General features: G+C 50.1%; 9 protein-coding genes across 9 annotated transcripts; 4 read left to right on the top strand and 5 right to left on the bottom strand.

The window, feature by feature from the left end:
• Window positions 1-646: 646 nt before the first annotated feature.
• BGZ61DRAFT_507796 (acetyl-coenzyme A synthetase-like protein 1) lies at window positions 647-3,416 on the top strand. Its single transcript, XM_046251926.1, has 7 exons — window positions 647-1,000; window positions 1,066-1,089; window positions 1,148-1,174; window positions 1,230-2,143; window positions 2,203-2,391; window positions 2,454-2,714; window positions 2,768-3,416. The coding sequence occupies exons 1-7, from the start codon at window positions 970-972 to the stop codon at window positions 3,230-3,232; spliced, it is 1,911 nt and encodes a 636-aa protein (XP_046101511.1). The 5' UTR covers window positions 647-969; the 3' UTR covers window positions 3,233-3,416.
• A 681-nt stretch (window positions 3,417-4,097) lies between these two features.
• Window positions 4,098-5,066, top strand: BGZ61DRAFT_358285 (aminotransferase; the record flags this gene model as incomplete). The annotated part of the gene is made up of 1 exon (XM_046240950.1): window positions 4,098-5,066. The coding sequence occupies one exon, from the start codon at window positions 4,098-4,100 to the stop codon at window positions 5,064-5,066; it is 969 nt and encodes a 322-aa protein (XP_046101510.1).
• A 277-nt stretch (window positions 5,067-5,343) lies between these two features.
• Window positions 5,344-7,333, top strand: BGZ61DRAFT_63841 (fungal-specific transcription factor domain-containing protein). Its single transcript, XM_046256943.1, has 3 exons — window positions 5,344-6,118; window positions 6,167-6,592; window positions 6,646-7,333. Exons 1-3 carry the CDS (start codon window positions 5,411-5,413, stop codon window positions 7,039-7,041), a joined length of 1,530 nt encoding a protein of 509 aa, XP_046101509.1. The 5' UTR covers window positions 5,344-5,410; the 3' UTR covers window positions 7,042-7,333.
• A 245-nt stretch (window positions 7,334-7,578) lies between these two features.
• On the bottom strand, window positions 7,579-9,176 carry BGZ61DRAFT_456103 (amidase signature domain-containing protein). Its single transcript, XM_046246461.1, has one exon. The coding sequence runs from the start codon at window positions 9,024-9,026 to the stop codon at window positions 7,626-7,628; it is 1,401 nt and encodes a 466-aa protein (XP_046101508.1). The 5' UTR covers window positions 9,027-9,176; the 3' UTR covers window positions 7,579-7,625.
• Window positions 9,177-10,558: 1,382 nt separating this feature from the next.
• Window positions 10,559-12,171, bottom strand: BGZ61DRAFT_535017 (general substrate transporter; the record flags this gene model as incomplete). Its single annotated transcript, XM_046254224.1, has 2 exons — window positions 10,559-10,844; window positions 10,898-12,171. The coding sequence occupies 2 exons, from the start codon at window positions 12,169-12,171 to the stop codon at window positions 10,559-10,561; spliced, it is 1,560 nt and encodes a 519-aa protein (XP_046101507.1).
• Window positions 12,172-12,539: 368 nt separating this feature from the next.
• Window positions 12,540-13,577, bottom strand: BGZ61DRAFT_519898 (uncharacterized protein; the record flags this gene model as incomplete). The annotated part of the gene is made up of 2 exons (XM_046252422.1): window positions 12,540-13,143; window positions 13,409-13,577. 2 exons carry the CDS (start codon window positions 13,575-13,577, stop codon window positions 12,854-12,856), a joined length of 459 nt encoding a protein of 152 aa, XP_046101506.1. The 3' UTR covers window positions 12,540-12,853.
• Window positions 13,578-14,566: 989 nt separating this feature from the next.
• Window positions 14,567-16,258, bottom strand: BGZ61DRAFT_535016 (uncharacterized protein; the record flags this gene model as incomplete). The annotated part of the gene is made up of 1 exon (XM_046254223.1): window positions 14,567-16,258. The coding sequence occupies one exon, from the start codon at window positions 16,256-16,258 to the stop codon at window positions 14,567-14,569; it is 1,692 nt and encodes a 563-aa protein (XP_046101505.1).
• Window positions 16,259-17,170: 912 nt separating this feature from the next.
• Window positions 17,171-18,038, bottom strand: BGZ61DRAFT_550385 (uncharacterized protein; the record flags this gene model as incomplete). Its single annotated transcript, XM_046255462.1, has 1 exon — window positions 17,171-18,038. One exon carries the CDS (start codon window positions 18,036-18,038, stop codon window positions 17,325-17,327), a length of 714 nt encoding a protein of 237 aa, XP_046101504.1. The 3' UTR covers window positions 17,171-17,324.
• A 766-nt stretch (window positions 18,039-18,804) lies between these two features.
• Window positions 18,805-22,212, top strand: BGZ61DRAFT_550384 (uncharacterized protein; the record flags this gene model as incomplete). The annotated part of the gene is made up of 3 exons (XM_046255461.1): window positions 18,805-19,396; window positions 19,475-19,753; window positions 19,808-22,212. The coding sequence occupies 3 exons, from the start codon at window positions 18,805-18,807 to the stop codon at window positions 22,210-22,212; spliced, it is 3,276 nt and encodes a 1,091-aa protein (XP_046101503.1).
• Window positions 22,213-23,881: the final 1,669 nt, after the last annotated feature.

Here is a 23,881-nt window from a genome sequence, read left to right as displayed (position 1 = left end):
TGATAGGAGAACATGGCCAGAATATAATGGGTTTCCTGAGTGGCAGTCTGCAAATCAGAGTAAAATACATGTCGCAATATTTATGACTACAGCTTAGGCTTGTCAGACTAGAGGTCAAAGTTCCATACCCGGAAATAAATCGTTTAGAAGCCCGCTGCGCTATCCCCTGCACTGGCGGAGAGAAGATTGCATTCGGTTCCCGTTCGCCTTCAGAACAGCTGATGTTTCTTCGCAATCATGAGGTCTTCTGCCGGGAACACAAGGGCCTTTGGAATTTTGGTTGGGTCAATTCCTTCCGCCAAGCTGTGCAGACGTCACAAATTCGGCCTCCGATTCCCAACGTCAGCTGTGTACTACGCGACACGCAGTCATCGAATACAGAGCCGTTAACCAGACCACCGGATGTCCCGATATCGGGGGTTGATTGACCGTGTCTCCTAAAACGCAGGCCAGTGGGTTCATTTTCGCTCAACATCTGACAACAGCCCCACAACATCCCTCCACCTCACCACTTAGACGAGGCAGAATCAGGCTTGGAAAAGCGTCAGCAGGCGATGGCAATGCGCAATACAAATGAGAAATAGGAGCATGCATCACGCCCGACTGGCAGTCTAGCCTGCTGAAGGTACAACATCACATCGCCGAACGACGGATTCCGTCACCCCATTTGCCCCTGGCTGCTCGGTGTGGCACCGTGGGCCATCGCCCCGGTACTGCTCACCTTATTATGCAGCCCAAGACCCCTGAGCCTTGCCTCCTGTACTGCAGCACCGCTTATCCAACCTAATCTTTTCAAAAGTTTCCGTGTTTATCCATTTATTGACCCTTTCTAGTCCACGCAGAACCGTCGCTCGACGCCTGTCGCATCGTCCGCCAAACATCACAGCTATCTATTGTCTGCCTCATTTTTCTTCACTAGCTTCTAATCACGCACCTATCAATCCGGCCAATTCGACCGAATCTACGGAAATGAATGATTCGAATGGGATTCCCGTTTTCAGTGAGTCAACACATCACATGCCTCGGTTGTCTCATCGCATCAACTGACCATCCCCTGTCATGTAGGCACCCCTGAAGGAATGCTGGCTAGTACGTACAAGCTCACGTTACTTTATTCCACGCGACGTTTACTTACCAATCCCGGCAGAGCATCCCAGCAAACCACATTTGGAAAGTAAGAATCCCGAAAATCCTCGTGACGTGAAACCCAACATGACTAACATGCCCAGGTTTCGAAAACTACAAGCAGCTATACCAAGAATCAATCAACAACCCCCGAGAGTTTTGGGGTAAACAAGCCCGTGAGCTCGTATCTTGGTCTAAAGACTTCGACAGGGTGCACAATGGGGGTTTCACTCATGGAGACAATGCTTGGTTCTTGGGAGGCAAACTCAATGCTTCGTTCAACTGCATCGACCGCCATGCATTTGAAGATCCCGACAGGGTGGCACTCATCTTTGAGGCTGATGAAATCAACTCTGGCCGAACTCTAACCTATGGTGATCTGCTGCGAGAGGTATGCAAGCTCTGCCATGTACTCAAGCGAATGGGTGTGCAGAAAGGTGACATTATTGCTGTTTATCTGCCCATGGTTCCGGAGGTGGTCATTGCTTTGCTCGCCTGCGCTCGCATCGGTGCAATTCATTCTGTCATTTTTGCCGGGTTTTCTGCCGATTCCGTGAGGGACCGCATCCTGGATGCAAGATGCAAGGTCGTTCTCACTGCGGACCAAGGCAAGCGAGGAGGCAAAACGATTAGCATCAAAGCGATCGTCGACAAAGCGCTTTCTCAATGCTCTGCCGTATCCCACGTCTTGGTTCTTCAACACACGGGTGCACAAGTTTCTTGGGTATCTGGAAGAGATCATTGGTGGCATCAAGAAGTTCAGAAATGGCCTGGGTACATTCAGCCAGAGGAAATGGACTCGGAAGATCCGCTGTTTCTTCTATATACATCCGGATCAACGGGCAAACCAAAGGGCATCGTGCATTCTACCGGCGGCTATCTTGTCGGGGCCGCTTCCACAGGAAAATACGTCTTTGACATTCACGACGCCGACCGGTTCTTTTGCAGCTGCGATGTCGGATGGATCACAGGGCATACCTATGTGGTGTACGCACCATTGCTTCTTGGTATCACAACGGTCGTTTTGAAGGAACGCCGGTCCACCCGACGCCATCCCGTTATTGGGATATTATCGAGAAACACCAAATCACGCATTTCTATGTTGCTCCAACCGCGCTTCGCTACTTGAAACGAGCTGGCGATGAGTATGTCACGGGCACCATGAGTCATCTGCGAGTTCTGGGTTCTGTTGGTGAGCCGATTGCACCTGAGATTTGGAAGTGGTACTTCGACATTGTGGGGAAGAAGGAAGCACATGTCGTCGATGTAAGTTCAAAGATCATGCATGTACCTAAACTAAAAATCCATTCCCTTACTAACACGAATAGACTTATTGGCAGACAGAGACAGGATGCAATGTTATCACTCCTCTTGCCGGTATCACACTGATGAAACCTGGTTCTGCCTCTCTTCCCTTCTTTGGCATTGAGCCGGTTATTCTAGATCCGGTTTCTGGCAGCGAGATTGATCACAGCAATGTTGAGGGCGTCCTTGCATTCAAGCAGCCGTGGCCTAGCATGGCACGAACAGTGTGGGGTGCTCACGATCGATACATCGACACATATCTCAAGCCCTTCAAGGGATACTACGTCAGTTCTCTCAGACCTTCTGCTCTCCCTGGATGTTTCTAACACTCCTGAAGTATACTGGTGACGGCGCCAGTCGTGATGATGACGGGTTCTTCTGGATTCGTGGCCGCATGGACGACATCATCAACGTGAGCGGGCACCGCCTGTCAACGGCCGAGATAGAGGCCGCATTCATTGAACATCCCGCAGTCTCCGAAGCAGCGGTGGTTGCTACACCTGATGAGCTCACAGGCCAAGCATCGAAAGCTTTCTTGACCTTGAAGGACGGCTCCCAAGGAAATCACAGCTTACACAAAGAACTAGTTCAACAAGTTCGAAAATCAATTGGTCCCTTCGCCACTCCAAAAGGGATCTATGTAGTGCCTGATTTGCCCAAGACTCGCTCTGGAAAGATCATGCGCCGCATCTTGAGAAAGATTTTGGCCGCTGAGGAGGATCAACTGGGGGATATCTCCACTCTGTCTGATCCGTCGGCTGTCGGGAAGATCATCGAGGCTGTTCGGACGGCAACTGAGTAATGAATTTGGGTGTGGTTAAAACCGTTAGATGGACTTTTCGAAGATATAATGCGTTTATTCTGCGCTAGGGCCTCCCGTCCTCTAATACTTCTCCTTTACCTATTTACGTCATTGTATTCCAGAATAAAAATTCTAATGTCTCCCCTTTACGTGAAGGTTCATTGGTCTATTTCTTCTTCATCCTTCATCTCCCTATATAGTCTAATAAAATGCGCCATCGCCAACAACAATCTCTCCTCCTCCCTCCTTGTGTTGTTCGTATGCTGATTCTCTCTTAGAGATACTGACTAGATGCAAGGGCCACACGAGGTATCGGGTCATCTCCCGAGTCTAACTCATTCAGCCAGTCAACAATCATGCCGTAATCAGGAAACGTCGGTTGCAGAATGCATGATAAGGAACGTCCCCGCATGTGAGATAATCTTCAGGCTAGAACCGATTTCGGCAAGATCAACGCCGTGTATCTTTGAGGACTGCTACCTTCCCAATCTTCAGTCCAATATGTTTGAAAGCTTCGTTGATAGGAAGTGAACCTGTCGACGCTCCATGAGGCCAGAGGATGTTAGCCACTTGCTCAGAGTGATTGAAATCTGGCTCAGGCTCCCACTGACGCTGACAGCCAAGACCTACGACGATGGCAAATCAGCCAAATTCTCTTCCTCGGAATTAATTACCTCATCAGGTAAAAACACCACGCCCGCTCCGATGAGTATATTAACGGTCATGTGTCCCAAGATCACCGATAATCCTCTACAACCGTACATAAGCAAGACCATCAAAATCTCGTAGCACTAGCTACTCTCAAGCACCACATCCAATCAAACTAAGTTTCGACTTTCTCTTCCATCGTCTTATCAGTCTCGATATGGCCACCATGGAGAAGATATTTGCCGGCTACGCCGCACGCCAGGCCGTCCTGGAGGCGAGCAATAACCGCTTCGCCAAGGGCATCGCCTGGATCGAGGGCGAGCTTGCTCCTCTCGCCGAGGCTCGCATTCCGCTTCTCGACCAAGGCTTCATGCGCAGCGACTTGACCTACGACGTGCCTGCAGTCTGGGACGGTCGTTTTTTCCGACTCGACGACCACATTACTCGGTTGGAAGCCAGTTGCACAAAGTTGCGACTGAAGCTCCCCCTGCCTCGGGATGAAGTCAAGAAAATATTAGTCGGCATGGTAGTCAAGAGCGGCATTCGGGACGCCTATGTTGAGTTGATCGTGACGCGCGGGCTCAAGGGTGTCCGTGGCTCCAAGCCCGAAGAAATCATCAACAATCTCTACATGTTCATCCAGCCCTATGTTTGGCTAATGGAGCCTGAGATACAGTCAGTCGGCGGTAGCGCCATCATTGCGAGGACGGTACGACGAGTCCCCCCTGGGTCTATGGATCCCACTGTGAAGAACTTGCAATGGGGAGACCTGGTTCGCGGTCTCTTTGAGGCCTCCGACCGCGGCGCCACTTATCCATTTCTTACAGATGGAGATGCCAATCTTACAGAGGGGTCTGGATTCAACATCATTCTTGTCAAAGACGGCGCTCTCTTCACGCCCGATCGTGGAGTTCTCCAGGGCGTAACGCGACAGAGCGTCTTTGACGTAGCCAAAGCCAACAACATCAAAGTCCACGTGGAATTTGTACCGGTAGACCTGGCTTACAATTGCGATGAGATTTTCATGTGCACGACTGCTGGTGGCATTATGCCCATCACAACTTTGGATGACAAGCCTGTCAATGGTGGTAAGACCGGACCTATCACAAAGTTAATATGGGATGGATATTGGGCACTACACTACGACTCAGTGTTTAGTTTTGAGATTGATTACAATGCAGCTTAACGGCGCGCATGGGTCAAGAAATTTGGGGTTCTTGTTCGCCAAGGTAGACTTGCGTCATGAATCACATACATGCACTGTAACAGTCAGTTGTAGGTATTGAATCCACCGAAATTTGAACGTGGGAATATCAGTTCGCCGTTGCTCAACTCTAGAATCACGCGATAAAATAATTAGTGTAGGGTAGCAGCACTTGCAACAACGTGGCTAGTCTAAATTCCTTCTGTATAAAGTGGATTGCAGGCTTCCCCACTCCCTCCGCTTCTTCCTCCTTTTCTGCATCTTACTGGCCGTGGTTGATGCTGGTCAATTTGGATCATGTTCACCCCTGAATCAATTCATTCACGATGCCGCCGTACGTGAATCGGGGACGCATCGGTTGCTGGACTTGCAGGATCCGTCACCGGAAGTGCGACGAGCTGTTTCCCACCTGCAAGGAGTGCAGCAGTCGTGGGATTCCGTGTTATGGCTACGAGTCTAAACCACCAGCCTGGATGAATGATCCCCGAAGGCTCGATTCAGAGTTGCAGAACATCAAACGCACCGTCAAGGAGAATTTCCGGCGCATTCGACGACTTCAAAACCGATCATCTCCGCCTCATGTCGCTCCCACATCGCGTGTGAGCGAGGCTAGAGTATCGCAGACACCAACAGTTGACCCTGAACCGGCCTTGGAACGAGTGGAACCAGCCCCGTCCGAAAACACGAGCTTTAGGGAAGCGCAGCATATTGTTCACTACCTAGACTACATCTTCCCACTCCAATATCCCTATTATGTGGACGATCCGGATCTTGGAGGACGAGGGTGGCTGTTCTGGCTTCTCACCAAGAGTGCTCCCCTGCGCCAGGCTGCGCTTACGCTGTCCGCGCTGCATCAGCATATTGTGTCGCATTACCGAGCCGAAAGCCAAGAGTCAGAGCTGATTCAATATCACACAAAGGCATTGCAGGAACTCCGCCAGGTCTTGTCCCGGCGTGAAGTTGAGGGATTTGCAAGCAACCGGGAGGAGTGGGTAGAATTTATGGCGGGAGGGCTAGCTTTAATCAGCTTCCAAGTATGTTGAATGCCACTGTCAACTGTTGCAAGGCTAATTGAAGGACAGGTATTCCAGGGGGGAACAAGCAACTGGGAGCCGCATGTCAGTGCTCTAGGCTCGATTTTGGCCGAACCAACGCCTTCCGAACTCCAACTCCAGCCAGCGGAATTAAAGGGAGCAGACTCTGAGCTAGTTGGTGGAATAGCCATTGCCCAGAGATTTCAGGTAGCAAATTTGCTTTGGTTTGACATTTTAGCCTGCACGTCGACAGGCTCTCAACCTAGGACACCGTATCGTCAATGGCTCAATGTCCAGGAAGTGGACATGTCGCGGGTGATGGGATGTCAAAATTGGATGATGATTATAATAGGTGATATTGCAAGCCTGGGCGCTGAGGGGAATTCCTACGAACCTGAAGCACTTCATTCCAACATCGAGGCCCTAGAAGCCAGGATTCACTATGGCCTTGATGCGCTGGATTTGGAACCAGAGGTAAGTTTGGAGTGAAACCTCAAACTCATCATATCTAACCTGTCATCCTCTAGACTATATCAACACGAAAGTCTCGCTTGGTAACACGAATCTTCGCCACTACAGCTCTCGTGCAACTATACACCATCCCCGGAGCCTCAGATATAATCACAACAGACCAAGATGATGCAATAGCGAAAGTCATCGATGCTATTGAAAACTTACCAAAGGATGTGTCATTGCGAGGCTTGACGTGGTCGATGTGTGTCGTCGGGTGTCTCGCTAGACCACATCAACAACCATTTTTCGAGAATATACTTGAGGGAATTCTCACACAATCGGACTCGGCCTTTAGCAACTGTAAGACTGTGCTACGGATCATACAACACTGCTGGAATCGACACAGGGATTCACTTTGGACCCCCAGACTTGCCATGGTCGATATGGGCATCTGTGCTCTCTTAGTTTGACGATTCCCCTAGTAGAAGGTTCAAGGCCAGGAAATAAACTACAAAATATTTGATCCCTTGGCGTTTAATGAACGCTGTCATTTGACAGTACTCAGGATATTCGTTCATCCAAGAATTTGTTGGCTTGCCACGCTCCGAGGGAGGAATGTCGAACCGGCAACAGCCAGGGAGGGAATGTCGAACCGAACGGCCGGAAAGGGAAGGTAAAAACCGCGGTTGGCGCTCGGTTCAATGAAGGATTTGTTGGCATTATGGACTGCCAATAGAAGAACCGGAATAACGTAATGTCGAGTCAAAAAATAATCTCGCTGAAGATTTCCAAACGATAATTGTGCAAGTTAGGCCGAGGGTTCCTGACCTCTGGCGCTGTCCATCGAAAGGTCGAAAGTGGCCGAAAACCTTCACCGTCCTTCACTGCCATCGGAGAGAGCAGCCGAGCCTGTTCTGGCGGGACGAATGTCTCGATATTTAAAAAATGCATAAAACATTCCAAATTATTCTAGATGGGTCGATATTTGGTCATTTGTTTGAAGTTTGGTTTATAATTCTCAACGTATCTCGCATTGCCAAGGACGCATCCAGCTCTAGTCAATCATCAACAGCTTGGCCGCAGACCTCCCATTGGAGGCCTTTGCTACAATAACCACCATAAACTGATCCTTTGGTACTGTGGTCAATGTGGGAAACCTTTCCATCCTTTTCGGTCGCTGTAGGCGGCCCTGGAATGACCATTTGCCATCCTTCACCGTAATACCCTCAAATGGATCACCATTCACAAAAGCTATGACGGTAGTCAGTTGGATTGCCGAATCGGCAACTCCCACGCTGCCCGACGCTGATACGATGCGGATTTCGTCATCGGCGGACTGCTCTCTTTCATAGCTGTTGTTCTCAATCTCTAGGAATGGGGCGGATTTTCTTGAGGCGAATGGTTGAGGATCGGTGAAGAGGATTTGATCGGAGGGTAGGGCCGGAGTGAGCGGGGGTATCGTTCGTTTCTGCGAGCCTGCTTCGTACGCAAAGGCCCACCGGAGCAAGTTCTCGTCTTCCCAGGCTTTGGAGCAGAAGTTGAGCCCAACTGGAATCTTTTTGTCCTTCATGGTACCCATTGGAACAGTTATGCAAGGAACGCCAAGGTGCTTGAGTGCTCGACCGCCGTTGGAATACTTGATTCCTTCCTGGAGGGCGTGAAGCATCGACTCGCGGTTCTCATCGGCGTCAGCATAGGGAACATCTCCGTTTGTAGGAAACACCATCATGTCAAAACCGTTGTTGTCCATCCAATCCTCGTAGAGCTGTTTTCGCATATCTTCGAGGGCGTTAACCGCCTGCTCACATCCGGGGAGAGTGTATATGTCGTTTTTGCGGAGTCGCACAGCCTCAAACATGTCCGAATACCGGACTTGGTTCTGGGCCTCGGAATGTAGTGATGGATCGTCCATTGGAGCGACCAGAGGGTGGATTCGGTCTGGGTCGGCAGCGAGCAAGTTGGGGTATTGTTCGTCACCGTTAGCACGTAGGAAGTCGTCCCAGGCCAAGGCGATCATCTCGCAGCGTTCCAAGCTGACCCATTCACTGGATATGCCAGGCACATTGGAGCTCTGTCCAGGGAAGTCCTTTTTCGCATACTGCTCCATGAGGGGGAAATCTGTTTCTACCACAGTCGCTCCGAGGGATTCGAGGTCGACCCGGGCTTGGTTCCAGAGTTCCAGCACCGAGTCTGTGCAAACTGTAGCTGGCTGCGCTCCCTGAACGCCAAGATAACACTTAGGAACTGCGATGCGCTTCCCTTGCAGAGAGGTGCGATCCTCAAGGCTGTGGTAGTTGGTAGGGCGCACCTCGGAACATTTGGGAACCGGAGTAAAGGGCTGATTACGCCAGAAGTCCAGGCCTGGTACGGCATTCTTATCGTCAGCCACGATGACGTTGAGAACCTCAAACAAGTCTCTCATCGACCGTGTATGAGGGACGATGACATCGCACATTGGGTAGAGAGGCCATTGACCTCGACCGGGGATGACACCTCGTGAAGGGGAGTAGCCTATTAGAGCATTGTTCGATGCAGGGGATCTGCCGGATGTGACCGTCTCTCCACCAAAGCCAAATGCGGCGAAACTGGTCGTAGTCGAGGTTCCACTGCCGTTGGAAGACCCTGATGCATAGGCGGTGGTTCCGTACACGGAGTTGTATGGGCTTTCGGCTCTCCCGTAAAGCCCCCTTTGAGGGCCTCCATCTGCCATCGGAGGCATGTTTGTCTTTCCGAGAAGGATTGCTCCCGCATTTCGAAGAGATTCAACAATGGCGGCGTCAGATGAAGCCACAAGGTTGGCAAAGGCTGGCGAGCCTGCTGCGACTGTCAGGCCCTTGACACTGAAGCTATCCTTGACGGTATAGGGAATGCCTTCGAGAGGCCGAGGCGAACGGCCCGACGCGCGATAGTCATCGGATGCTTGCGCTTCTTCGAATACGTATGGGTTGAGAACGCAGATCGCGTTGAGAGACGGGCCGCGGCAATCGTACTTTCCGATGCGGTGCAGATAAAGTGAGACCAACTCCACGCTGGTCAGGGCTTGGGCATCAAGAGCCTGCCTCAACTGGGCGACGGTAGCCTCCACCAAGCTGAGTGATGTTGAAGTGTTCATTCTGACTGCTCAGTATGCTGCCCCAGGAGGGAATGAATGATGACGGAACGTAAAGGTAAGAATGACTTGGAGGTGGGAAAGGAACAGGATCGTGGTGTTGAGGTAGGATGATAGCCCTCTTTATATCCAGGTTCAACCATGTCTTGGCTGATAAGACTAATGCCAAAATACGGAAGGCGCTTTACCGCACATTGCATTCGTCGACATTGAACAGCCACAATTCGCTCGCGAGCTTCTGGGTTGAAGCTATCGCGAGATGAACTGGGAGGGAAGCTCGAACCGAACCTGGGAGGGAAGGTGGAGCCGATTTTCCCAATGCAGAAAACGCCAAGCTCATAAAAAAGTGTCTGGACCTGGCGAAGTTGGCACTGCATGACAAAGAATAATTCGAGAAGGTCATTTGAGAGGTAGAACATTGTTTAATATGGGCTCTAGAACCCAGGACGCTATGATGGGCGCCAAGTTTGGCTAATCTCTTACGTTAGAATCAGCTGCACCTTTCTTGACATACAGTAAGATGCAAAAGGTATTGATCCATCCCCCTTGCATCCCACTCTACACTGCAGCCCCCGCAGCCGATGGCTGGTAATTTTGGTATGGCGTGATTATATGCGCGATCATAGCTTGCTTAGAATCGGCCAAGGTTTCAATCCCTACAACATTCCAGCATACTATAAAGTCATCGAATGCGCCAAGGTGAAGGGGATTGAGTTGCACTATTCGCGGGAGGGACACTAATAAGTCATCAAGGCTAACCAGTATTGTAAATTTTGATACCGCTAATGCTTCTGAAATACCCCATGGGCCCATAACATGACATAAATGCTTCAAACGCCGTTGATTTTTGGCCGTTTCACTTCTTCGTAATTTTAGCTTCAGTCGTCAGACTCCAGGGGACCCTCCAGGTGGGCGGCCTTGTCCTTGGCAAGGAACTCTTGAGGCATCGCGATGGGTCGGTTCTTTGCGAACCTGACAGTGCCCCACACCGATGGAGAGTCCTTGAACATCATCTCAATCTCCTCCAAGTTCCGGCCCATGGTCTCAGGGAAAAGGAAGTACACCGAGAGGGGAATACAAGCCGCAATAACACTGAAAACAATGTAATATCTCCAGCCAATGTTTTCGATTGCCACAGGAGTGACCATGACAACAACAAAGTTCCTATGAGACGCATTAGTACTATACTCGTTGGAAGAGGGGTTTGGTTCACATACCAAAGCCAGTGGTTAGCTGTCGAGATAGAAGACATGGCCATTCGGAGGCGAATAGGCGCGACCTCTGTGCAGTACAGGAAGTTGGCACCGAGGAAACCAATGGGAACCCAGGTGTTGTAAAGGTAGATGAAGCAGCCAGCAGCAATCATAGCAGCCCTGTTGTCGGGACCAAACGAGGTGGTAATGGCAAGAGCAGCCATGCAAGCAGACATGCCGACACCGCTGATGATGAATACAGCTCGACGTCCGAAGCGATCAATGGTGAAGAATGCCAGGAAAGAGGACAAGAACTTCCAGGTCAGGGCACCTCCAGAGAGGATACGGGACATCTCACTGCTCATGCCAAGGTTGTTCTGGAAAAGGACGGTGGCGTAAACGCTGACTAGGTTGCTGCCAGACATTTGCTGGAAGAATTGCAAAAGGATGCAGAGACAGAAGCGATAGAGAAGCTTGTCATCGCCCATCTTGAGCATATCACGCAGCTTAGCTCCACCCTTGCTTGTCTCCTCGAGGGAGTGCTCGATTCCGGCAAGCTCAGCCTGAACCTCCAGCGAGTCTCCAGGAAGTCCTCGGAGGGCGGAGATGACGTGGCGAGCCTCCTCCGAGTGGCTCTTGAGAACGAGCCAACGGGGACTTTCGGGGAGAGCGTAGACAGAGGCCATGACGATAATGGAGAAAACGATGCCGAGGGCGACGGGAGGGCGCCACGTAACGGGGCCGTGCTTGAACTCGAAGAAGGCCAGGTCAATCCATGACTCGAGGGTGTAGCCCAGGCACATGAACAGTCCGGTCAAGACGACGTGACGACCACGGTTTGCGGCGGCGGATGTCTCACTCATCCAGACGGGGACGATGGAGCTGAGCTGGCCAACACCGAGACCGATGATGACTCTGCCGACGATGAACTGGGCAAGGCTGAAAGAGGAAGCCTCGATAGTCTCGCCGATCAGCGAGCAGATGGCCGCGAAGAAGATGACATTGCGGCGGCCGAACTTGTCGCCAGTGTAGGAACACGACAGGGAGCCGATGAGGGCGCCAATGACAAAGGTCGCAACAACGAAGCCTTGGAGCGTCGACTTTCTGCTCTTCTCAGCTCCCACGGCGTTGACGACGTCGATCTCGGGGAACGTCTTGACCCAATCCTCCTCGCTCAGAAGGCCACCGATGCCGGCCTGGTTGTAGCCGAAGAGCGTAAAGGCAGGGGCGACAATCAGCGCGAGCTGCAGTCTGCTCAGGGCGGCGCCGCTGACTCCGAGATACTTGGCGGTCTCCATTGCTCCGGTGGTTTTTTTGGCGGTTTCCCAGAGAAGAGAAGAGAGGTAAAGCTGGCGTCCTGGACGGCATCCAGAGGTCGCGGGGATGCTCATATAAGGTTCTGCTCCGCACTCTGCGTCCGCTCTCTCCGGACATGAGTTATGCGGAGCCCCATGGGACCGTTGAGGCCATGTCCTCTGGCCGGGGGCGTGACGCGCCAATAGCACCGGTGGGCTTAACCAGCAAGTGAGGCAAATACGCGACGGCTCTTGTTGGCTGTCGACGCGGGCCTGGAAGTCCGGTGGCTATCTCCGTGATGATTCTGGCACCCCCGTACGAGAGCGCGCCGTGAGCCGGCTACACGGCACGGTGGTTTCTCGGGCTATTTGGACTATGTGGGGATGGCCTCCGTCACGGCAGCGCTGACCAGCCAGCGCAGGATCAGCCGTGGAGCAAACTTCTCTCACGGACCAGGTTAAAATAGCGCAATATGACGAGTTGAAACCGGAAGAAGGATTCTTCTGGTCACAGGAAGCCGTGACCGTAGATCTCCTCGGGGGGCAAACTCGGGGGGGAAGAGTTTGCCCGTATTTTGTTGAATATCGCTAGTGGAGACGCCGGTATGAACCTGACAAGTCCCTGAAGAAGATGGCAGTAAGGTTTTTGCAGCCGCAGACAGTTGATAGCCATCCTGTTCAGCAATTACAAGACTGAAGCCTGGAAAACCACAATCGTCAACTCGAACGTCTCCTGGACAATTGTCGTCCGAGACGCGCCATTGGCCGACAACGGTACTTGACGTCGCACCGGCAGTGGAAAATATGCGTGCCTAGTGCGGCTCTTGCGTTGATAAAAGCCGTTGCCTGCATCCGCAGTGGGCCATGATGTAACGTCGCCGATAGCAAGATAAGTAGGGGACTGCCGGAGCGCGCGATATCCACGTGGGTCTGTCAAATGACTCGGATCCGTCCGATTCCAACTCCGGTCATGACCTGAGCAGGATGAAGGCACCGCTGCTACACTGCTACAACGGAGTGGCCAATATGCCATGACTAATGGAGAAATCTGAAGACAATACAACCCCGAGACGCGGCGAGTGGGTGCGTCATATGCTGCTGTAGCGGTCTGTCCTCGTGCGCCTGACTCGATGTTTTAATCGCTTGGAGGACAACTCCACCTCGGACAGGGAATGCTTGCGAACCAGCCGGATGATTGTCCATAAATTGCGGCGCTCTAGATCTGGGTGCCGCCACGTACTACGTAGTACCGTGATGCGACTTTGTTGAGCACTCGGGATCCCTGGCTTTATTGCACAACCTCCCTGCAATACCCCTGCTGCCGTTTCTTTTGGAATGCCACCTGGACCAGCCTTTTCTAGCAAGCTAAGATTTTTCCGCCAAATTCCTTGCCAGGGTGAAGGCCCCATGGTGGCTGGACATGGCGAGATTTGAGATCAACTACCCCCACGGGGCTTGGTCATTGTTTATTCAATGCGCGGAGTTGCACGAGGGCCGGAATCGTAGATGTGTAAGGATCGAAGGATCTTATACAAGGTCCTTGTGATGCAGTTTGGTTTTTTTGCCCTCATCACTTTCTTCCTGCTTGTCGGTGGCTTACTGTGCTCTGATCCTTGGCAGGCCTGGGGAGACATACTCTACAACAAGGGGTATTGTCAGAAGCTGAGCACATGGCGATGAGACTAGCATCTGACAAATGAGGCTCACGGCTGCAGCTAAATGAGCTAACCGCCCTTTATTATGCCATACTTTCCCCTTCAGACTAATTGCGAACCGCAACGCCGCAGGACATCGGAAGCGCTAGCTACTATTCGAGCCCTTCAGGGACCCACCTGTCGCATTCTCTTGCCGACCCGAGGTCGGTATGTATGACTCCATCGTATTGCATGCTTTGCTTGTTTGCTAGTGACGGTTTATTTTATTTCCTAATTATGTCGGCAGTATTGCAATTGATATTCCTTATTCCTAGCTTGGCTGGAGACGGGGTGTAATCCCAGTCCTTCGTGGTAAGCCTGATGACACCGAGCATGAAGCTTAAAAATAAGCACATGGCAAGATAAGAAAGCAAATGTAACATAAGCGTCCCTGTATACTCGTTCTAGAATCTTACTGGATGTCGAGTGCTAGGCTTTCATTCAAGCGATTCCGGCCCCCCTTTCTTTTCCTCATTACAGCAAACTGCCGCTGGTTTTGGCAACTTTACCCTAAACCATCACTTGGTTGCGCCTGATTCTAAAGCGCAAAGCATAATCACATTAAATCATTCAACTAATGCTGAATATCAGAGCAAGGCCTCTAGCTAACATTCTTTCCAAGATTAGGCTATCAGATCCCCGCCTTCAATACCATAAACAAATCACGCTGGGCCACCACGAAATACCAGTTCTATCGATACCTTTCACTGATCATCACACGAGAACTTGATGCCGCAACTATTGCGGCCCACTCCTTCGCAAACCTGTGTGCAGGTATCGATCAGGCTCGCTACATCGACGGTCTCAGCCGATTCCCAACCACAACGAGAGTCACTGTACTTGACCAACTTGGCATCCTTCCCGCTTGGGCACTTGGCGTTCGCGTACACCTTGAGCTGATCATCTTTCCAAACGTTGATGCAATCTTGGTCCGCATCCATACGCCGGATTGTGGCTCCGTGATCACGACCCGCGACTACCCAACCCGGCTCCATGTTCACCCGGGGACACTCATCTCTCGAAACAACGGCCCTGTCATCCTCGCCCTTGAGATTCCGCTCTTCGGCTGTCAACCCCTCGGGGCCGCACCAAATCATGTAGCTCGTCTCAGATCGCAAATTCCAGCTCCTCTCGCAGTTCAGGGTATCGACGCCTTGGATCGTCTTTGGCCAGCCCGCACAACCAGGCTCCTGCCATGTAGCGAGCCGACCTTCGGTGCCATCAGGACAAGTCGGCTGTTCGTGAATGCGAAGATGGTGACCCTGCGGGAGTGTCATGCAAGCCATTGGCTGGGGATAAATGAATGTTTTGGGGCGAACAGGATCCTTCCACTGCCAGTGACCAGCTAAGGTTGGGCACTCGTTGTGTGATGTCCTAGGTCCTCGCGGGATCGACGTCTCGGAGATTGCCTCCTTTTGTTCTTGCTGCTGCCCCTTAATGCGCATCCCATCGCAGTTGAACATGACTCCCAGAGCCTTGCTAAAGCCACCGTTTTGGCGCTTCACCCGAGACATATTGATGCAGGTGTCAAGCATCCAATCATCAACGTCCAGGATTGAATTTTCCAGTGTAATATCTCCCCCGTTACACATGTAGTCCAACCCAGGTTTTCCAATGTCTTCATATAGTATGACTTGCGCTCGAGTGCCGTTGTTGCAAACGGCGGGGGAGACGATCTCAATGGACTCCAAGCTCCAGGGACTCCAAGGCCAACGGCAGTCACCGGGCTCGAGTTCGGTTGCGGGTCTTATATTTGCAAATTCGTCATGGCAGGGAGTCGTGGTCCCGTGGTGGTATCGCACGCTGCCTGGCGCACCAGCGACGTTCTGGTAGAGGACGGCCGGATTGGCGTCCTGGTGGTGAGCAGCGCCATCAACTTCGTCGTCGCATCGGTATATCAGCGACCAGTAGTATGACGGGACGGAGATGGCTTCTTCAGACCAGAGGCAGCTTCCTGTCAGCTCGTCGATGTTCTGCATCGTATGGCGGAGTGAACCAGTACAGCCTCTGCTCTGGTAGAACATGAAGGTTGGGCGGGAGCTATTCGCGCAGCTTGGCGATTCGAGGACCTTGACATTATCCCGCATGTAGTACTCGCCCGACAAGCACACGTCTGTGTCGAGGTGGATCACCTCAACGTCGTCCTCCTCTGAACAGCCCGGCAGTGTTTTGCCCATGTCCTTCAGGTCGTCCGGATACGTTCGGGAGGCGGGAAACAGCATTATCTTGGCTGCTGCAGCACTATTGTCAACAACGACGACATGGTCGGGAGCGTTTTCGGGCAGCTCATCTGGCGTCACGATGGGTTTCTGATCTGACGGCGGTACAACGGCGGCGGTGGCAGCGAGACAGAGAGACGCCGTCGCGTACAGGGCGCTCAGTCGCCGAAACATCATGTCGATGTTTCTCGATGTTTCTCGATAGTTGTCGACCGTACCAATCCGATGATGCCAGGCGGGAGATGTATTTTGATGGAACACCGTACCTGCCAGTGTATTAATCCCTTGATAGAAAGCAGGAAATATCTTGCGTGATCTGAGGAGCGCTTTAGGCAGAAGATGTTGCTGACATGCTGATAATAAGCGCTGCGCCCTGGAGGATCTGAATCCATGTCCCAGGCCGATCACTGGCCTATCCCCCGCGACAAGCTGAATCTGATTAGCCCACTCTTGCTCACCTTCTACCACCGGCGATTACTCTTTTAAGATAGGTTAGCCATGCTCCGGACTCTAAGACAGCGACAAGTCGGTGATTTCCTATCTAGACTCGCTGCGCGATTGGTACGACTTGCAATACGAGCATCCCAAGACACGCTCATTGTGGGTCAAACTCAAGCAAAGAAAAGCTCTCAAAGTTTATGAGATCTTTAGCATTAAGATACACTTAAGAAATATCATCCATACCTCCAAAATGATCGAATCCCTTGAGATAGTCCGAGCTAGCTCCCCATCCACTAAGCCGTGAATGTGAAGAAGATCGCAGCTGTGCAATTTTCCCAACTGTACTGAGATCCTTGCGCCAACGACGCCGTGGCGTCAGGCGCCGCCGCCCAATTGACTCACAATGACTGAAGTATGCTACGGGCAGTTTTGAAGTCCTTACGTGCGCCCTCTTGGTCGCGACTATAACGCAATTGCTGGCAATAGATGGGTGATACGAAAGAGGCGGCGTACACGGCGATAGGAAGAGAATGAAATGATTGCACGCAGAGAGTTGCTGAAATCCCGCCGCTATGGGCGAAAGCAATGCTTTAATACTTTTAATCGGTGGGCCAGGGTGGCCGTGGCGAGAAAGAAGTGACTAAGACCCGGACTAGTGCGATTTTCTTGACATTTAACGAGTCGGAAAAGGATAAGACGATAGAGGAATACAGTTGGCCACTAAGTGACGGAGGTGAGCCCGGACCGTATGGGCTTTGGCGGCAACGAGACAGAGGACATGGACCAGAGCAGGTGAAATGTTTTAGACTCTAAAGAATTTTTGGCGTTCTTTCTCGTTCAGGAGTGGCGTGATAGGATGGACGTCAGCAAAATGGATATCCGAAGGAACCGTGATGGTTTCTTCTTCGGAGATGAGGTTGGAGACTGTTGAAATAAGCTCCTCAAATTTGCTCTCGAGCGAATATGTTGGAGAGCAGCCATCGGCAGAGAGGGTACAGTTGCTGCGGGACCGAGGCTGAATCCATAAACCTACTTCGTCTCTAGTTGCGTGTTCGGCGACTTTCGGCGTAGTGGTTTCGTCAAAGAGTCTGGCCTCTGGATTCGAACCTCCAATAAAGCGTGGTGTCCAAATGCTTTCAAAGGTGAAGTGCTCAGATTGATCCTTATTGTCTAAGCAAGAAGGATTACCGAAGCTTTGGTTTTGCGGCAGGCGGTTTGGCCCTCTGCTCTTATTAGGCTCTGACCCGGAAGTGTTTCGGTTTCCATTGTCCTCGATTCGCACGTCCGAATTGCCCCGAACTATATCTTCACCCTTGACCTGCGGGCGCCCAACTAAATGTACGGTCATGGTGCCATTTTTATGAAAGAAGGCTTTTATGACGTTGGTGCTGGTGTCCATCGGACTCTCACCAAGACCAGGGACAAATCCGAAGCGAAAGCTGTGGGCAAGCACCTTTGCTGCGAAGAGTATTGTCGGGTTCGAGCCTGTTCTTGCCAATACGCTTTCTGCATTCATGACGTAGTCAAATCGACAAAGGGCTGCTGGGCTGCATTATGACGTCCCATTTTGAGAATCAATCGTGAACGATCTTGCGGGATGGATCAATGGCACACAACGAAGTAATATTGTCGCAATGTCGCTACGGCAAAAGGGAACGATTAATCCTCTTGCCGGTAGTGTATTTGTAGTCCATATCTCCTGACAAATACAAAGCAGTAATAACGCTATCATTCGAGCTTCAATTGCAATACGAAGGGGGCCTCAAAAGCGGCCCCGTCTGACTCGTTCCTCCTTCGCAGTAGATTGTACGAGGAAATAAGCCACTCGCTTATAATGATTGACATGGGTACATACATGGATGTTGACCTAAAGAAACATATTGACCGAATGAATTCAATGGTACATTGGTCTGTATGCTCTTTAACGTGTACGGTCATGTATCTCAAATTATTTTCCCACGCTTTTCCTAATCAACGGTCCCCGTCTAGGAGAAACGAGTCAGACGGGAGCCGCTTTTGAGGCCCCCTTAGTAGCGTATTTGGCCCCTAAAAGTTCGCCTGCATGCCTACTAATCAAACGTATCCTCGTTATTACATGTACTGGGCTACGTGACTGAGATTTGTAGGTATCACGTGAAATTCTGAGGGACCAGGACGAGAAACACGCACGCCGCTTTGCTAATAAACTGCGCCATGTTTCAACGGAGAGTCTAGACTAGACTACGTTGCGTTACAACACAGCCCACCGAGTGCTTGAAGCCGACACCCCAACTAAAAAAGCAATGCCGGCGATCTCTCACAGACAGAGTAGTGTCCGGAAGAAGCTCACACCCGAAGCCTATCGTGTTGGGTGGATCTCGGCGCTCCCTCTCGAATTTACGGCGGCACAGGCTATTCTGGATGATATTCACGAACCCCTCCCGACCGATCCAAATGACGAAAACGAGTATATTCTAGGGAGCAGTGGCTCCCATAATATTGTGATGGCGTGTCTGCCATTGGGGAATTATGGGACAAACAGTGCCGCAATCGTAGCGACCAATATGAATCGAAGCTTTTCTCGCCTTCACATCCGGCTCTTAGTGGGAGTTGGCGGAGGGGTACCTGGTCAGATTGATATTCGCCTTGGCGATGTCGTGGTAAGCTCCGATATCTTGCAGTACGACCTTGGGAAGACGGTCGAAGATGGTCATTTCCAGCGAACCGGAGATTTTATTAAGCCCCCACCGCATCTTTTGACGGCTACTTCCAAGACCAGCGGGAAACCGGAGCAGACTTCCAACAACACATCCTCTCTTGTTTCTCAGATGATCGGAAACTCTGCGGATATGGCTATGTATGCTTATCCCCGTCACAAAGACCGCTTGTTCGACAGTTCATACGATCATGATCGGTCGATTAAGAACTGCGAGGAATGTGATCAGTCTAAGGTGTTAAATAGACTAAATCGAGCTGATACTCGCCCTAAAATTCATTACGGACGGATTGCATCAGCCAATCAGGTTATGAAGCATGGTCGAACCAGAGACGAGCTAGCAAGACAACACAGCATTCTATGCTTTGAAATGGAGGCGGCGGGAATCATGCATAGCTTCCCGTCTCTAGTCATCCGTGGAATATGTGACTACTCAGATTCACATAAAAACAAAGCTTGGCAGAATTACGCCGCCGCAACGGCTGCAGCGTACGCGAAGGAGCTACTGTCCCTAATCCCAACGCCTCAGGATGAAAGTGATCCGATTGATGACGGTTGGCGTGGGAAAGGTAAGGCTCGAAATCTATGAGTATCTGATCCAGCTAATACTTTTGTAGAACCAGTCTCATTGCAGAGTGGCGTCAGCAGTTTCATGGATTCATTGGAATTCGAGGAAATCGACTCCCGCCAAGAGACAATCGACGAAGCCCATGAGAGTACCTGCAAATGGCTCCTCGACCACCAAGGCTACAAAGACTGGCTCAGTCTTGAAAATGCCAATGAAGACCGTGGCTTGTGGATAAATGGGAAGCCAGGAGCCGGCAAATCAACGTTGATCAAGTACGCTTTTGCAAACGCAAAGAGCGATGCTGATCCCGATACTACTGTCACTTCCTTCTTCTTCAATGCCAGAGGAGTTGACTTGGAGAAATCAACGACTGGCATGTACCGGTCTATACTATTCCAGCTTCTAAAAGGACGACCGGAACTGCAGGGGCTCCTAATGAAACAGGGGTCTTGGGGAAAGAGATCACAGTCTCCTTGGTCGCTTAAGGAGCTGCGGGAGCTCTTTGAGACTGCTGTTACAAACCTTGGGCACCACCGTTTGATTTGTTTCATTGATGCACTTGACGAAAGCGAAGAAGATGATGTTCGAAAGATGATCAGTGACTTTTTGCACTGGGGAAAATTGGCTGCGGACAAAGATTCAATATTCTCTGTTTGTTTCTCTAGTCGCCACTATCCCTTTGCAGATATTTCGTTTGGCCTGAAGCTTTCACTGGACGACCAACAGGGTCATATAAAGGACATCGAGAAATATGTACAATCCGAACTCGACACTGGGTCTGGAGAAAACGCTGAGGAGATCAAGCGCGAAATACTCCGGAAGGCAGAAGGTATCTTCATGTGGGTTGTTCTTGTCGTCAAGATTCTCAACAAAGAATACCGTCGCGGCCGAATTTTCGCGGTCCAGAAAAGACTGCAGGAGTTACCTTCAAAACTGAGCGACTTATTCAAAGGTATGATGACTCGGGACGACGAATACATGGACGACTTACTCCTTTGCATTCAATGGCTTCTCTTTGCAAAGCGGCCCCTTACTGTTCAGGAGTTTTACTTCGCACTTGCCGCTGGATTGGCTCCAGCGCCAGAAAACTTGGGTGAATGGGATCGCGAACTTATCTCGGAAGATTCCATGCAGCGGTATGTGACAAGCAGCTCCAAAGGCCTTGCTCTGGTTACTAGATCGAAGCCCGAAACGGTCCAGTTCATCCACGAGTCAGTACGAGACTTTCTCATCGCACACGGGGGTGTCAAAGAGGTATGGCCCGAACATGCGCTAAATTTCGAGCCCTTCAGCCATAATCAACTGAAGGAGTGTTGCTACAACTACCTCACAGTCAACACTTTGGAAGATACATTTGGGAAACGGATGCAAATTTCGGGGCAAAAGCCAGGGCGTAGGTTTCCATTCCTTCAATACGCAAACCATTACATTCTCCACCACGCCAATGCTGCCGCATATACGATACCACAAGATTGCTTCTTGAAAAAGTTCTCGCAAGAGAACTTTGAAAACTGGGGGATGATCAGAAACCTTTTTGGGAGGAATCAAGACAACCCCCCTCCTCTACTGTACGTTCTCGCAGAGTACAATTTAACAGTACTCGTACGGACACATCTTCGTCTGGATCCAAAGTTCAACTGCAAAGGAGGACGGTTCGGATACCCAATTTTCGTTGCTTTAGCGAACGGCCATCCTGGTGTAGTGAAAGAACTTTTTCATGGTATCAACTCGCTGGGGAACGATGAAGAGTCCAATCAATCAGCCCATGAGCAGGAATTTGAGTATCAAGAAGGACAGACGCCCCTCATATGGGCGATCGAGGAAGGCAATGTGAGCCGGGCTAAGCTATTAATCGAGTCGAAAGAATTCGACGTCAATTCGTGGCAAGAGAAACACGGCCAAACAGCTGTATCGACAGCTGCGCAGTACGGTAGAGACGACATTATGAAGTTATTACTCGCGGAAGAGGGCGCGAATCCTGGATTGAAAGATGGGTTCCAGCGCACACCACTCTCACGCGCTGCTGAAACCAACCACCTGGCCGTTGCAGAGATTCTGCTCGCGACTGGGCGTGCTAAGGAGAACTCAAAAGACCGAAAAGGCCGCACGGCGCTCTTGTGGGCTGTGAAGAACGGACATGTAGACACTGTACGATTACTGCTCAAGACAGTGGGTGTAGATGCCAACGCACGGGATCGACGCGGTGAGACACCTCTGCTGTGGGCTGTTAGGCGAGGATATGTGGAAATTGTGAAGCTTTTGGTACGGGTGAAGGGTCTCGACATTGACGCGAGGGATAAGAAATATTTCACGGCACTGTCAGTGGCTGCTCGAAATGGACACTCAAGAATCGTGGAGATTCTAGAGGCAGCTGCCAGTTTGAACCCTGACCCCGAGGGAAAAGTCGGTACGACTCCCCTCTCTTGAGATACTTCATTCGAGAGAGTTAGTTGTACTACTGCTCCTTCAGTCGATGAAATAGCAGACCTGTAGTCGAGAGACGGCAATGAAGGCAAGCTGCTCCGCTGACGTGGGCTGAGAAAAGAGAGGACTGTTATCAGCAATGGACAAGTACTTCAAATGAGACCTAAAACGAGTAATTAAGGTCTACTCTATTTCATGTCACTGCCAGAGGAAGTGCTGCTACTATCTGGCGCGTTTGGTTGGCCGAAGCTCAATTTGTTCGTGACCACAATAACACAATCCTCAGTCCAGATTCAAAGGTTTTATCGCTTAGCTAGTCTAAATCATTTGATTCACGACAATTTCATCGTTTCAAGGTGACAATGGAACTCGGCAGCTAAGTCTTTCCCCTGCGTGTTGAATATATGTCATATTAAAAACCGTCATCATACGAGTGCACACCACATGATGCGGTTGGCCGGTTCGGTAAGAGGTGATACGGGGCATCACCAAAGCCCTGAACCGCATTCCTGAGATTCGAGATTCGAATCCCAGTATTGTAAAACCAAAGCAAAACAGTTCAATAACCTTCGTTGGGCCCGTCTACTTGCATTGTGAACTGCTGTTTGTAATGAGGTATTTTGAAGGATTGCGGCATAACCTACCCTAGTATAGCTCTTTAACTACTTTTACTTTAATACAATCTGCAGTTACGGTGTGCATTTCTTTTTGTTTAATATTCTTAAATAAGAATTATTTTTATAAAACTGTAATATCATAAGATAAAAAATGAATTTTATAAAAAGAGTGTTAGTAGTAGTTAAGAATACTTAAGTTAGTTAATTATTAGCTAGAGTTTTTTAAGAATAAAAAGAAAATATAGCTGTAAATAAGAAGAGAATCTTTTTATTATAGTAAAATAAACTTAGAGAAATTAAAATTAAGTTTTAAAATTAATAGCTTTATTTTAAAGAATTTTTTTAAAATTTATCTTTTATTAATATTATAATTTTTTATTTAACTTTTTTTTTCTAGTAGTAATATTTTTATAGGTTAATAGTAAACTTCTAATAGATATTAAGAGATATTCTTCTAATAATACTCTTAGAATTGAAACTAGTAGCAACTAATACTTTTTAACGATATATAACAACCTTCTACTTGCACGGATTCTTACTCTAATAAAAAGAAGTCTCTTTGCTAAATACAGTTTCAGCAATTATTCGCCTCTTAGCTCGAGCTTGAATTTTGCGAATCTAGCCAAGGTTTTCACCGGTTGCTCCAACTGAGCAACATGAGATGGTGGGATGTATACCTGGATCGTTTCGGCGCCTGCGCGAGATACTATGTTTGCAATTGGCACTGTATTTGTGTTCTTTCGGCTAGGTTCAGCCGGAATCTTAAATCTCCGCCAAATGAACCCAGATTCCCTCCATCGCCAGATGCCAAATTCCAGCAGTTGGAATCTCAATACTTCGGTGTAGTACGAACAATGCTTTACCACCTGCATATACCGACAGAGCACTCTGATTGAGAATATGTTAAACTCTCAACTGGCGACTAAGCTAGAAGGAATGGCGCCAACGGCATCAAAGGATACTCCAGGTGGCCCTACCACTACTTCAATGACTGAGAATATTCCAAGTACAAACTGACCAATGGATTCTTCGGGAATCAATCTCCCAAAGTCTTT

This window comes from Ilyonectria robusta (assembly GCF_021365365.1).
Source record: "Ilyonectria robusta strain PMI_751 chromosome Unknown BGZ61scaffold_16, whole genome shotgun sequence".
In the NCBI taxonomy this organism is placed as follows: Eukaryota; Fungi; Ascomycota; class Sordariomycetes; order Hypocreales; family Nectriaceae; genus Ilyonectria; species Ilyonectria robusta.
The sequence above is the reverse complement of the archived record's forward strand: the minus strand, read 5'-3'. Positions and strand labels throughout refer to the sequence as shown.

Coding starts and splice junctions, on each gene's coding strand:
- BGZ61DRAFT_507796 (XM_046251926.1), top strand. CDS start 970: ATGAATGATTCGAATGGGATTCCCGTTTTCA. Junction 1,175..1,229: donor CAGCAAACCACATTTGGAAA/GTAAGAATCCCG, acceptor TAACATGCCCAG/GTTTCGAAAACTACAAGCAG. Junction 2,144..2,202: donor TGCTTCTTGGTATCACAACG/GTCGTTTTGAAG, acceptor GATATTATCGAG/AAACACCAAATCACGCATTT.
- BGZ61DRAFT_63841 (XM_046256943.1), top strand. CDS start 5,411: ATGCCGCCGTACGTGAATCGGGGACGCATCGGTTGCTGGACTTGCAGG. Junction 6,119..6,166: donor TAGCTTTAATCAGCTTCCAA/GTATGTTGAATG, acceptor ATTGAAGGACAG/GTATTCCAGGGGGGAACAAG. Junction 6,593..6,645: donor CGCTGGATTTGGAACCAGAG/GTAAGTTTGGAG, acceptor GTCATCCTCTAG/ACTATATCAACACGAAAGTC.
- BGZ61DRAFT_456103 (XM_046246461.1), bottom strand. CDS start 9,026: ATGTGCGATGTCATCGTCCCTCATACACGGTCGATGAGAGACTTGTTT.